Genomic DNA, 13,255 nt, shown 5'->3' on the forward strand with positions numbered 1-13,255 from the left:
CTCCAGTTACTACCCCGCCTGCTGCGCAGGATCCGGGTGGAGCACATACCAGTCATCCTGGTAGCTCCAGCATGGCCCAGAAGGGCATGGTACTCACTAATCTTAAGGATGGTAGTGGGAGACCCTTGGACTCTTCCTCTACGGCCAGACCTGCTATCGCAAGGTCCGATCCTCCACCCTGCCTTACGGCATCTAAATTTGACGGCCTGGAAGCTGAATCCCTGATTCTCAGGGGTAGAGGTCTGTCTCAGAGAGTAATCTCTACCCTAATCAGAGCCAGGAAACCGGTCTCTAGGGTGATTTATCACAGGGTCTGGAAGGCCTATGTAGGCTGGTGTGAGTCCAAGCTATGGCTTCCTCGCAAGTTCACCATCGATAGAGTTTTAAGTTTTCTCCAGCTAGGAGTGGATAAAGGATTGGCATTAAGCACAATCAAAGGACAGATTTCTGCTCTGTCAGTGTGGTTTCAGCGGCCGCTGGCCACCCACTCGCTGGTTAAGACCTTCCTTCAAGGGGTCTTGCGTATTAAACCTCCAGTTAAATCCCCGCTTTGTCCGTGGGATTTAAATCTTGTTCTGTCAAGTTTACAGAAACAACCGCTTGAGCCGTTGGCTGAAATTCCTTTGGTTTTACTGACAAGGAAGTTAGTATTTTTGGTCGCCATAGTTTCCGCAAGAAGAGTATCGGAACTGGCGGCCTTATCCTGTAAGGAGCCATATCTTATTTTTCATAAGGACAGGGTCGTTCTCCGCCCTCATCCTTCCTTCCTACCGAAGGTTATATCCAGTTTTCATTTGAACCAGGATTTGGTATTACCATCCTTCTTCCCTAAACCTACTTCCAGAAAGGAAGGGTTGCTGCATACCTTGGATATTGTCAGGGCCATGAAGGCCTATCTTAAAGCTACAAAGAAGATCCGGAAAACAGATGTGCTGTTCATTTTACCGGATGGGCCCAAGAAGGGGCAGGCAGCTGCAAAGTCCACCATTTCTAGGTGGATTAAGCAATTAATCACTCAGGCCTACGGCTTGAAAGGGTTGCCTCCTCCAGTATCATTAAGGGCTCATTCTACTAGGGCCATGGGCGCCTCCTGGGCAGCACACCACCAGATCTCTATGGCTCAAGTTTGCAAGGCGGCAACCTGGTCTTCTGTCCACACGTTTACAAAATTCTACCAGTTGGACGTAAGAAGGAATTCTGATACAGCCTTTGGGCAGGCAGTGCTGCAGGCTGCAGTTTGAGACCCTCGGATTCCGGGGGCTCCTCTTTTTTTAGTTAAATTTAAAATTTAAGATTAATTTTCTCAACTAAGTTGGATTTATTATGATTTGAGTATTTCTCTAAATTAAATCCTTTTGTCTTGGAGATGTTCTCCCTCCCCTCATTGTAAGCATTGCTTTGGGACATCCCATATAGTAATGAATGCCGCTCTGTGTCCCGTGATGTAACGATAAAGAAAAAGATTTTTAATACAGCTTACCTGTAAAATCTTTTTCTTGGAGTACATCACGGGACACAGAGCTCCCACCCCTCTTTTGAGGACCATTTTGGGAGGCATACTGCTTGCTACAAAACTGAGGTACTCCTCCTATGGGAGGGGGTTATATAGGGAGGGGCATTTCCTGTTTGAGATTGCCAGTGTCCATCACCTGAAGGTACTCCATATAACCCATATAGTAATGAATGCCGCTCTGTGTCCCGTGATGTACTCCAAGAAAAAGATTTTACAGGTAAGCTGTATTAAAAATCTCTTTATTTATGCCTTTGGGTATTTGACTGGGTAGGTTGCACTTAAGAGGTTGGGGGGTTAATTAAGGGATAACTGTATCAGGTACAGTTGTCCTTTAAAGCCCCACTCCAGGCACAGTCTCTTTTTACATTTTAAAATATAATAAAAATAATATATTTTCTATGACACACGTTTTAATCCATAAGTAATTTTTTCACTTTAATAGCTGCTTCTACTGAGATGGCACCAGAAAGCACAGAGACCTATTCTCCATGCTCCTAAAAAGAGTGTTAATTGCCACTTTAAAGTGGAACTGCAATACATCTGAGCACCACAAAGCAAAAACACTATTTAATTATTAATATGCAAAGAAAACTTCCCCATCCATCATTGTCTCCGTGCTTTATTTTGCTGAGAATTTCTGGCAGTGACCATCTTGAGTAAGGGCAGATGATTCATGTACCATTTACTTCCTGGAATGCATCTGCTCTTAGCTCGGGCATTGGCTGAGCTCAATACCCTCTCTCCCCTCCTGAAGACTCCTGTGATGTATGAAATAATTTGCCTAGGCCTGGAAACCAGGAAGTAATGGAAGAAATGTAAGAAAAAACGTTTAAAGCAAGTAAATATGATATACTTTCCTATATATTTACAAATGCTAACAGCCTAAGGCAGGGATGGACTGGCCATTGGGACTACAGGGAGTTTCCTGGTGGGCCGATGGCTCAGTGGGCCGGCTTCAGTGACAGCGGCCTAGGAGTTTCTCACTTCTGCCTAATCTTGTCCCATAAGGAGGGGGGCACCAAACTGATTCTTTGCCCCGGGAGAAATAATGTCTAGCTTCCCCACTGGTACTGCCTATAAGAGTACCAGTACCAGCCGTTCTACTCTAATAAAGTAAAACGGCTAGTGGCTAGTGAGGGGGGAGAGGGGGCTTGGGTGGCCGGGAGTTGTCCGGCTGCTGTGGGAGAGACCTGTCAAAGTGGGCCAGTCTGGATAAAGTCCAGGGCCAAATTTTTGCCCCAGTCCAGCCCTGGCCTAAGGATTAAAAATAGTCAATGTTGATTGAGAGAGTGAAGTTCTGCTTTAAGCAAGATGCTAGTAGGCTTCAGCAAGCTTCAATAAGTGCTGAAGCGGCTTGTTTAAAGTGACAATCGGCACTCCCATAAGGATCTGTGTTCAACATTTACCAACCGGAGCTGAATGGTACTTTAAAAGCTTCAGCAAAGCTTGCTAAAAGCTCTGCAAATGATTTTCCAAAGGTTGTTGTTCACACTGTTTATATACAAGCTGAAGCCTGTGTGAAACAGACCTTAAAGGGGTTGTAAAGGTTTGTTTTTTATTTTCTAAATAGGTTCCTTTAACTACTTAAGACCCGGACCATTATGCAGGTTAAGGACCTTGCCCCTTTTTGCGATTCGGTACTGCGTCGCTTTAACTGACAATTGCGCGGTCGTGCGACGTGGCTCCCAAACAAAATTGGCGTTTTTTTTTTCCATAAATAGAGCTTTCTTTTGATGGTATTTGATCACCTCTGCGGCTTTTATTTTTTGCGCTATAAACAAAAATAGAGCGACAAATTTGGAAAACAATTCAATATTTTTTGCTATAATAAATATCCCCCAAAAATATATAAAAACTTTTTTTTCCCTCAGTTTAGGCCAATACGTATTCTTCTACCTATTTTTGGTAAAAAAAAACGCAATAAGCGTTTATCGATTGGTTTGCGCAAAATTTATAGCGTTTACAAAATAGGGGATGGATTTATTGCATTTTTATTAATTTCTTTTTACTACTAATGGCGGCGATCAGTGTTTTTTTCCGTGACTGCGACATTATGGCGGACACATCGGACAATTTTGACACATTTTTAGGACCATTGTCATTTTCACAGCAAAAAGTGCTACAAAAATGCATTGTTTACTGTGAAAATGACAATTGCAGTTTAGGCGTTAACCACTAGGGGGCGCTGTAGGGGTTAAGTGTGACCTCATATGTGTTTCATATGTGTTTCTAACTGTAGGGGGCAGGGCTGGACGTGTGACGTCATTGATCCCTATATCAGGGAACAGACGATCAATGACACTGCCACAACGAAGAACAGGGAAGGTGTGTTTACACACACCTCTCCCCGTTCTTCAGCTCCGGTGACCAATCGCGGGACACCGGCGGTGATCGAATCACGTGGGCGTGGTCACGGAGCTTCGAACCGGGTCACGAGCACGCCGGCGCTCTCGCGACCCCACGGCTGAGCTTCAAAAGACTCGGTACAGGTACGTGATTGTGCCCAGCCGTGCCATTTTGCCGACATGTTCTACTTGCCTCCACTGTGCAGCTCGTTTTGCACAGAGTGTCCCCTAACCCTGTCTTCTGGGGTCCCTCGGCGGCTGTCTCGGCTCCTCCTCGCAAAAGCTTTCTACCTTCATGCGAGCGAGCTTGCATGGTAGAAAGCTTTTGATAGCGCGCTCCCGTGATACAGTGGCGGCCATTGCCACCGACTGTATCACTCGGCCCTGCCCCCCGGCGCGCCACGTCATCCGCTGTGATTGACAGCAGCGCCAGCCTATGGCTGCTCTGCTATCAATCCGCCCAGCCTAGCCAATCAACGGCCAGGCTGGGAACCGAAGATGATCACATGGACACGCCTGGGACTTTCGAAGGGTCAGGTAAGAAAAACGGGGGCTCGGGGGGGGGGGGCGTTACCATCGGATTTTTTTTCACCTTCATGCATAGGATGCATAAAGGTGAAAAAAACATTTACCTTTACAACCCCTTTTAAGTGGTTAAAGGAACCTATTTGGAAAATAAAAAACAAACCTTTACAACCCCTTTAAGCTTAGAAAAGGCTAATAAATAATAAAAAAATCTGTTATGGATTAAACTTGACCCATAGAAGATATTGGGTTTAGAAAAAAAAAAAAAATTAAAAACACTGTGCCTGAAGTTGAGCTTACATTTTTACAAAGTACATTTCCCTTACCTTTTGGGGTTTACAGTCATTTCTTCTGGCCACTAAAAAAAATAAAAAAATACCTATTCTGTCTAAATATGCCCCATTAGGACTGTACTCCAAAGTTTGCACCTACATCACGTAACCCTGTAAAATCCCATGTACTATATTTTGCTACTGAATTGGTTCTTTTCACATCCTAGCCAAAAATAAATTAAGAAAATAACGTTTCATTTGTTTAAATAATGTCATCTGTTCTTTGTCAAACGGTTATAACTAGTCTAATACAAGAACCCGCAAACCGTAAACTGATATACAAATAATGTTATTGAGAAGCTACAGCTGTCCAATTGGGCGAAATAAATCCCATTACGGCTGGGAAGTAAGTTGTTGCCCATAAAACAACCTCTAGATAACTCTTGATTTCTTTTTGGCTTCGAGGCATGAGAATGTGTGAAGTGTAAAGTATAAAAGGATTTTCAGCAGAAAACGTTTTGTTTCTCTTGTAGTATGCCAGGTCCGGTCCCCAGGGTTCCTCTAAAGTCAGGTCAAAGGGGATGGTTAGTATATTTCCTCCTCCTTTTATTTTTCATGGTAGAGACTTTAGTTAAACTTTAGCTGACATTTTACCAATCAAAGAGGAAAAATAAACCCTTTGCAATTGAGTAACCAAACACTGCCTCCAGCATGGAGCAATTTACTCTTATCTCTTGTCGTCTTCTGTGTTTCTCAGTCACTCCACTTATGTTTGTCAGCACCAGATGTCCAACTATCAGTGTTTAAACTGCTTTTGATTAATTTTGAGGTTTGTCCTCGTGCAGTGCTCCGTGTCTACCATTTCCTCCTTGTGGTTTTGTGTTTCATGTTGCTCACTATGTGATTTTCCTGCATTACAAAAACACACAATCTTCTTGTTATAAAAAAAATGGTCAGCGTTTAACTCTTTTGGCCTCCACTCATACAAACAAAAACATGGAGCTAATGCAGGGCCGATCCTAGGCGGGGTGCACAAGGTTCATTGCACCCAGGCGCCTGCAGAGGTGGGGGTGCCGAACATCTGTGCGCTACTATCAAAACATCAAAGAAAAAATGCAAAATTACAAAATTGCAAAATTAAATAAAAATGAATTAAAGAGGGGGGTTCACCCTATAATTTTTTTTTTCTAGCATTAAATTAAGCATAGTAGTGCGAGCTACAGTATGCCTTTATTTATTTATTTTGCCCTGTACTCACTGTTTAATCCTATAGTGAAAATTCAGACTCCCCGCGGGGAATGGGCGTTCCTATCCAGAGGGAAGATGATTGACGGCCGGCTCTGGCGCGTCATGCTTCTCCGGAAATAGCCGAAATAGGACTTGGCTCTTCACGGCGCCTGCGCCTAGTCTGTGCGCAGGCGCCGTATAGCGCCGTGAAGAGCCGAGACCTACTCCGGCTATCTTCGGGGAGCGTGACGTGCCATAGCCGGCCGTCGATCATCTTCCCTCTGGATAGGAACGCCAATTCCCCGCGGGGAGTCTGAATCTTCACTATAGGATTAAACAGTGAGTACGGGGCAAAAAATAAAAATAAAGGCATACTGTAGCTCGCGCTACTATGCTTAATTTAATGCTAGAATGTTGTTATTGAGGGTGAACCACCGCTTTAAGTGAAAAAGAACAAAATTATTTTTTGCAAAAAATTCAAAAGTCCCATGAAAAAATCCACAGGCGGTGTAAACAATTAGTGAATAAGTCCTATCAAGAGACAACTGATTCTCAGGAGTCTTGGGCTCTTCACAACCACATGCTGCTATGGAGACATCAACAGGCAGGTTACATATATCCCTAAGAGACAAATGATGGCCGCTTACCAGAAGGATGTACCCGCAAGGGGTCAGTCAGGCACTCAAAGGGGTGTAGCTCCGTGGGTCCCGAGAGATGTTTCGATGCTGTCTTCCTGGATACTCAGGTATGCAGTTATGCCATTCCTTGTGCTCCAGGGTATAGCGAGAAAAACTCCTTGTGCTCAAGCAATATGTGGGATTAAAAGGAGTAGAGGAAGGACTTCATGGTGCAGTAGGTTAGTTTAAAAATTTATTTATGCAGTTTGATACTGACAAATAGTTAAAGTTATTCCACACTGCATGCATAGATCCTCACAAAACAAAAAGCCGGATAACAGCGTGTGTAATAGCTGTCGGCTGCGATGCAGACCGAACAGCTGATGAGCGTGGAGACGTCAACAGATGCTAAGCTCCACCCGACGCAGCGTTTCGTCCAAACGGGCTTCTACGGGGAAAGGAGGCGTAGACTACTCCGGTCTTTGGACGAAACGCCGCGTCGGGTGGAGCTTAGCATCTGTTGACGTCACCACGCTCATCAGCTGTTTGGTCTGCATCGCAGCCGACAGCTATTACACACGCTGTTATCCGGCTTTTTATTTTGTGAGGATCTATGCATGCAGTGTGGAATAACTTTAACTATTTGTCAGTATCAAACTGCATAAATACATTTTTAAACTGAGCTACACCCCTTTGAGTGCCTGACTGAACCCTTGCGGGTACATCCTTCTGGTAAGCGGCCATCATTTGTCTCTGTGGGATATATGTTACCTGCCTGTTGATGTCTCCATAGCAGCATGTGGTTGTGAAGAGCCCAAGATTCCTGAGAATCAGTTGTCTCTTGATAGGACTTATTCACTAATTGTTTGCACCGCCTGTGGATTTTTGAATTTTTTGCAAAACATAATTTTGTTCTTTTTCACTTAATTCATTTTTATTTAATTTTGTAATTTTGCATTTTTTCTTTGATGTTTTGATAGTAGCGCACTTTTTTCTTTGTTTATATATGTTGTTTGGAGCCCAATATTAGGCTCCTTTGTATTTGAGTGCAGCACTTCACTTTTAAATTTCATTCACCTTTTATACAATTTCCAATTCACACCATCACGTATTTGGGAGTAGCGCGGATTGTTTTGTGCCTTTATGGTGCCGAACATCTAACAGACTCTATAACAGAAGCCCTCTCTGTGCCCATCACAGAGGCCCCCCTCCAGGTCCCAATGAAGTACTCTGCTTCTCTTCCTGTATTTTGTTTATTGTTAAGAGATCATGTAAGGATCCCAGATTAATGAAGACTTTGTGGGGGAGCATCTCTGTGGTTGAGTCATTGCCATTGAAACATTTGTAAAGGGGAGGAGTTAGTGAAATTACGACGCCCATGTAGGGGCACCAGAAATATTTCTGCACCCTGGCGCCTGTGACCCTAGGATCGGCCCTGAGCTAATGGCTATATAGAGATTGACGCTCGGACTTGAAATATTTAAAACATTTTAATTCTCCATGAAACGAACATCATTCCTCAATGTAAAACTATCTACAGACTCCAGTTTCGATGGCTTGTTCTACAAACATTGACAAATGTGCATGTATGGCCTATGGGGAAGGTAGAAGGAGCACTTGAGGCAAAACAGTAGAAACCTCTTTGCCAATAAAAATGCTTTTCTGGGGGATATTTGCTGGGGTCAGGTAGGTTGTTGTTCATTTTTACTGGCTGGTGAAGTTCTTTCTCTCTGTAGGCGCCACAATATATAAAAAATGTCTTCCTATTTTTGATTAACTTAAAGCGGAGTTCCAGGCTTTTTATGTTTTTCTTAAAGTCAGCAGCTACAAAAGGTGTAGCTGCTGACTTTTAATAAACAGACACTCGCCTCTCCCCCTCCTCTCTGCCGGCACCTCCATTGCCACTCTGGGTACACGGCCTTGACAGCTTTCGGCTTCACTCTCGGAGTGGACAGGCGATCTCCTGGGACCTGTCACATGATCGCCTAGAGGGAGGGGACGCCTAGGTGGAGTCACCTAGGTGGTCCATAGGTGAAAGGAGCAAGTGGGACAGGAAGTTCCACTCCTAACGAAGCCCCCACTCCCCCCCAAAAAAATGACATGCTAAATGTGGCATGTAAGGGGGCGAGGAGTGCTTAAAACGGAAGTTCCCCTTTTGGGTGGAACTCAGTTTTAAGACCATTTGCCAAATTAATGGGAAGGTGACCAAAGGGAATCTACCTCCACCTGTCTGTTTCATTGCCTTAGTGGTTGTTTATCGCTGAATTGGGGGAAGATGAGTAGAAGACTGGCTGAGGCCAGGGGAAATTGCATTTTGGATGAGTTCCCAAAGCTGGTAAGTGCTGTTGGTACCGGGTGCGTAACTACAAATCATGGGGCCCCATTGCAGTATTTTGATGGAGCCCCCCCCCCAGAGACCTCTCTCTGTGGCACCTACAGTGACTCAAGGACAGGCAGTAGAAGAGCTGACAGCATAGTCGGTACACTACTAGAGGTCCAGACCTGGGAATAATTTGTCTAGGAAAATTAGCATACTATTCCAATCCATCCTCATCCTATTAATCTCTTTCTACATATCAGATCCCGCGTCTGTAGGCCTTCATGTAAATTGTAAGTCTTCCCACTGCTACAGGCAGCAAATGCTAAATGGGGTAGACTATTGAAAAATAAACTGTCTAATGCCGCGTACACACGATAATTTTTCGGCATGAAAAAAACATTGTTTTTAAAAAATGTCATTTAAAATGATCGTGTGTGGGCTTCACATAATTTTTCGGGTTCTGAAAAACGACAATTTTTTTTTTCGAACATGCTGCATTTTTTAACAACCTTTTCAAACAATGTCGTTTTTTGGGTTGTAAAAAATGATCGTGTGTGGGCTAAAACGACGTTAAAAACCCGCACATGCTCAGAAGCAAGTTATGAGATGGGAGCGCTCGTTCTGGTAAAACTACCGTTCATAATGGAGTAAGCACATTCATCACGCTGTAACAGACAGAAAAGCGCAAATCGTCTTTTACTAACACGGAATCGGCTAAAGCAGCCCCGAGGGTGGCATCATCCGCATGGAACTTCCCCTTTATAGTGCCGTCGTACGTGTTGTACGTCGCTGTGCTTTGCTAGAGCATTTTTTAAAAATGATGGTGTGTGGGCAACGTCGTTTTAATGATGAACTTGGGAAAAACTTCGTTTTTTTCTACTTGCTGAAAAATTGTGTGTACGCGGCATAACACTCCTACCTAATATTTATACTGTCCTATAGTATGCACCGGTGGCTTAAACCTTGTACTGGGTTGGCTGAAGGAAATATAAATATTGATAACTTAGTTTTATGTTTGAAATCTCAAACCGTGACCAGCGATACCAGTGACTGGCAACAGTGATAAATCACAAGCCACTTAATCACTTAAGCTTGGGAAAAAAACTGGTGAAAAACCAATATGATCAGTCTGAGCTAACTAAACTAAATTGCATAGAGTAGCCCTTGTTTAGGACAAGGGGGTCACACTTGTAGTAGCAATAATAACCAGCAGGATAGTTTATATAATTGCATGGTTGCTGATGTTACTGCATATAATTACTCTATAACAGGGATATGCAATTAGCGGACCTCCAGCTGTTGCAAAACTACAAGTCCCATCATGCCTCTGCCTCTGGGTGTCATGCTTGTGGCTGTCAGAGTCTTTCTATGCCTCATGTGACTTGTAGTTCTGCAAGAGCTGGAGGTCCACTAATTGCATATCCCTGCTCTATAATCTAAATATAGGCCTCTTAAAGGGGTTGTAAAGGTTTGCATTTTTTTTTTATAATAAATGTTATACTTGCCTGCTGTGTGTAATGGTTTTGCACAGAGCAGCCCCAACCCTCTTCTTCTGGGGTGCCCTGCCGGCGCTCCTGGCCCCTCCCCTTCATCAGGTCCCCGCCCCCACCTATGGAGGGCCGCTTTCCCTGGGGGAGCCATGTGGGCTCGCACCCGAGTCCTGTTGCTGCTGTTGCCCTGCATTGACTTCAATGGCATGCAATACCGCATGCGGCCAGAGGTGGGGGGCACCTGAGAGCCTCGGAAACGGCCGAGGACACCTCGGCTGACCTCGGCCAAACCTCGTAAAGGCTCGTGAACGGAGTATTTCCGTGTCTTTCTGAGCATTACTGAATGGCGCCGATCGGCTGCGATCGGCTCTGCTCAGCTCCAGGGGCCCCCCCACCTCAGGCCAAATGCAGTACTGCACACTGCTTTGGCCTGAATCCTGCTTGTTTTGCGAGACAACACTCACAAACCGAGTTGTGAAACGAAACGCCCGTTAACCGCGTTACTCGCAATCCGGGGTTCCACTGTAGTTTAATTTTTTCTTCAACTACCTTACAGATGGGGCCACCTCCTACCTCCCAAGTCTCATAGCAGAGGCATGGGATGTTCTGGCTACCAATGGCAGGCAGACTAAAACCCTGCCCTTCATTTTCAGAGAGGTATCTGCCTATGGCTGCATTCACACCTGAGCGTAGATCGTTCGGTCGTTTTTTCCAGCGGTTTTTTTTTCCGCGTGTATTCATGCTTATTTGCGCGTTTGCATACAGCGTCGTCAGACGTTTTTGTACTTCAACGTTTTTTATTTTAGCCAATAGGAAAAATGATCATCTTTTCATCACTTGTTGCTATGTTGGTAGATTTTTTTTATCTTCTGCCTGGGTGAAATGTTTTATTGATTAAATCGACAAAACGCCCGTAGAAAACGCTCGTTGTCACGCTAGTCACTTGAATCGAGCGTTTCCATTACTTTCTATTGGAAATAGAAACGCTCAAAAACGCCCAAACCGCCCGATTCGTGCGACAAAAAAGGGTCCGGAACTTGTTCGAGCTTCAGGCGTTCGGCGTCAGGCGTTTTGGAGTGGAGATGTGAACCATCTCCATAGGGAATAATGTATTTTTTGAGCGTCGCGCTTCAGGCGACAAAACGCTCAGGTGTGAATGCAGCCTAAGAGCTCCTATTCACGCGCAGCAGCCCTTGCTGTCCCTCTAAAAAGCAATCCATGGTGGAGAGGCAGTTGGGAGGCAATATGTCACCTCCTCACCACATGTTTTAACACTCAGAAGGTTGCACCATCACAATGGCGTGTGTTGCATGTGGCTTCAGGATGGTTGGGCTGCGGCCCCATTAACCTGAATGTGCCGTTTTGCAACAAGGGTTTTAATTGTTGCCGTGCCCAGGAAGCAAAGAATTGTCCTTGTTTCACAGCTCATTCTCCTGCTTTTACTGCTCCCGGTTGCATGTATGTAGGAAGCCTAACTGGCAAAGGTTGTAAGTGCTGTTAAAGCGGGAGTTCACCCGAAAAAAAATGTTAACATTAGATTGATGCTCATTTTGTCAAGGGGAATCGGGTAGTTTTTTTAAAATCGAACCTGTACTTACCGTTTTAGAGAGCGATCTTCTCCGCCGCTTCCGGGTATCTTCGGGACTGGGCGTTCCTATTTGATTGACAGGCTTCCGACAGGCTTCCGACGGTCGCATACATTGGGTTCACGAGTAGCCGAAAGAAGCCGAATGTCGGTGCGGCTCTATACGGCACCTGCGCACCGACGTTCGACTACTTTCGGAAAATCGTGACGCGATGTATGCGACCGTCGGAAGCCTGTCAATCAAATAGGAACGCCCAGTCCCGCAGCCCATACCCGGAAGCGGCGGAGAAGATCTCTCTCTAAAACGGTAAGTACTGCTTCGATTTTAAAAAAAACTACCCGATTCCCCTTGACAAAATGAGCCTCAATCTAATGTTAAAAATTAAGTTTTCGGGTGAACCTCCTCTTTAATTCTTCAGATTTTTTTTAATAAAAAATAATCAATTATTTTGTGTTCGATATCATTTCCAGTATACCAATGATGGCATGAAGTTTGAAGCGCACATAGTATTAAACAAAGGGCAGTACTGCTTACTAGTGAGACTTGTGGACAGAATGGAGTAAACGTACAAGAATGAGAAGCAGATGTTGTCTGAGTACAACTTGTTTGATTTATTTAAGATGGATAATGAAAAGCCTGTAGGGAGCAAAGTAAAGCCCACGTGAGATTTAACAGAATACATAAATCCTAACCTCCAATGATCAACCTTGTACAACACACAACTGCTGAGCCTTATTTATAAGAAAGAAGACAGATTCTAGGTTATTTTATTTTTTTGAGAGTATTTACTTTATTTTTTTTAATTGGGTTCCTATCCAAGTTTATGCCTACAATTTGGTTTGCAATTTATATATCGCCTGCACATTTCATAGGCCATTAAAGCGGAGTTCCACCTAAAAATGGAACTTCCGCTTAACCCACACCTCGCCCCCTTACATGCCACATTTGGCATGTAATTTTTTTGGGGGGGGGAGTGGAGAAGGGGACTTCCTGTCCCACTTCCTCCTTCCGCCGAGGGGCTGGAAAGGCGATTAGCTTAATCGCCTTCCTGCAGCCCCTCCCTGTAGGCGAGCGCCTGTCCAATCGGACGGTGCAGCTCGCGCATGCGCAGTGGGTGCCCGGCCGTGAAGCCGAAAGCTGTCACTGCCAGGTGCCCACACTAGGAATTAAGACGCCGGCCGGCGAGGGGGGGCTAGGAGCAGAGCCCTGGCCGGCGCGTCGCTGGAGCCGTGGAGCAGGTAAGTGTCTGTTTATTAAAAGCCAGCAGCTACACTTTTTGTAGCTGCTGACTTTTAATAAACTTAAAAAAAGGCTGGAACTCCCCTTTAAGGAACCTACAGATATAAGATGCTCTTGTCCA

At 44.7% G+C, this 13,255-nt stretch overlaps 1 protein-coding gene across 10 annotated transcripts in view; it reads left to right on the forward strand.

Annotated features, from left to right (window-relative positions):
• The window catches only part of ENPP2 (ectonucleotide pyrophosphatase/phosphodiesterase 2), a 205,368-nt gene that overhangs the window by 180,562 nt on the left and 11,551 nt on the right, over window positions 1-13,255 (forward strand). For 6 of the 10 annotated variants that reach the window (XM_040354894.1, XM_040354893.1, XM_040354897.1 and 3 more), the window contains one exon: window positions 5,189-5,239. The exons of the other annotated variants lie outside the window; for them this stretch is intronic. In XM_040354894.1, coding sequence (XP_040210828.1) covers window positions 5,189-5,239 — 51 coding nt within the window. The remainder of the gene's footprint in view (window positions 1-5,188; window positions 5,240-13,255) is intronic. 10 annotated transcript variants of the gene reach the window in all.

This window comes from Rana temporaria, chromosome 5, assembly GCF_905171775.1.
Source record: "Rana temporaria chromosome 5, aRanTem1.1, whole genome shotgun sequence".
Classification (NCBI taxonomy): Eukaryota; Metazoa; Chordata; class Amphibia; order Anura; family Ranidae; genus Rana; species Rana temporaria.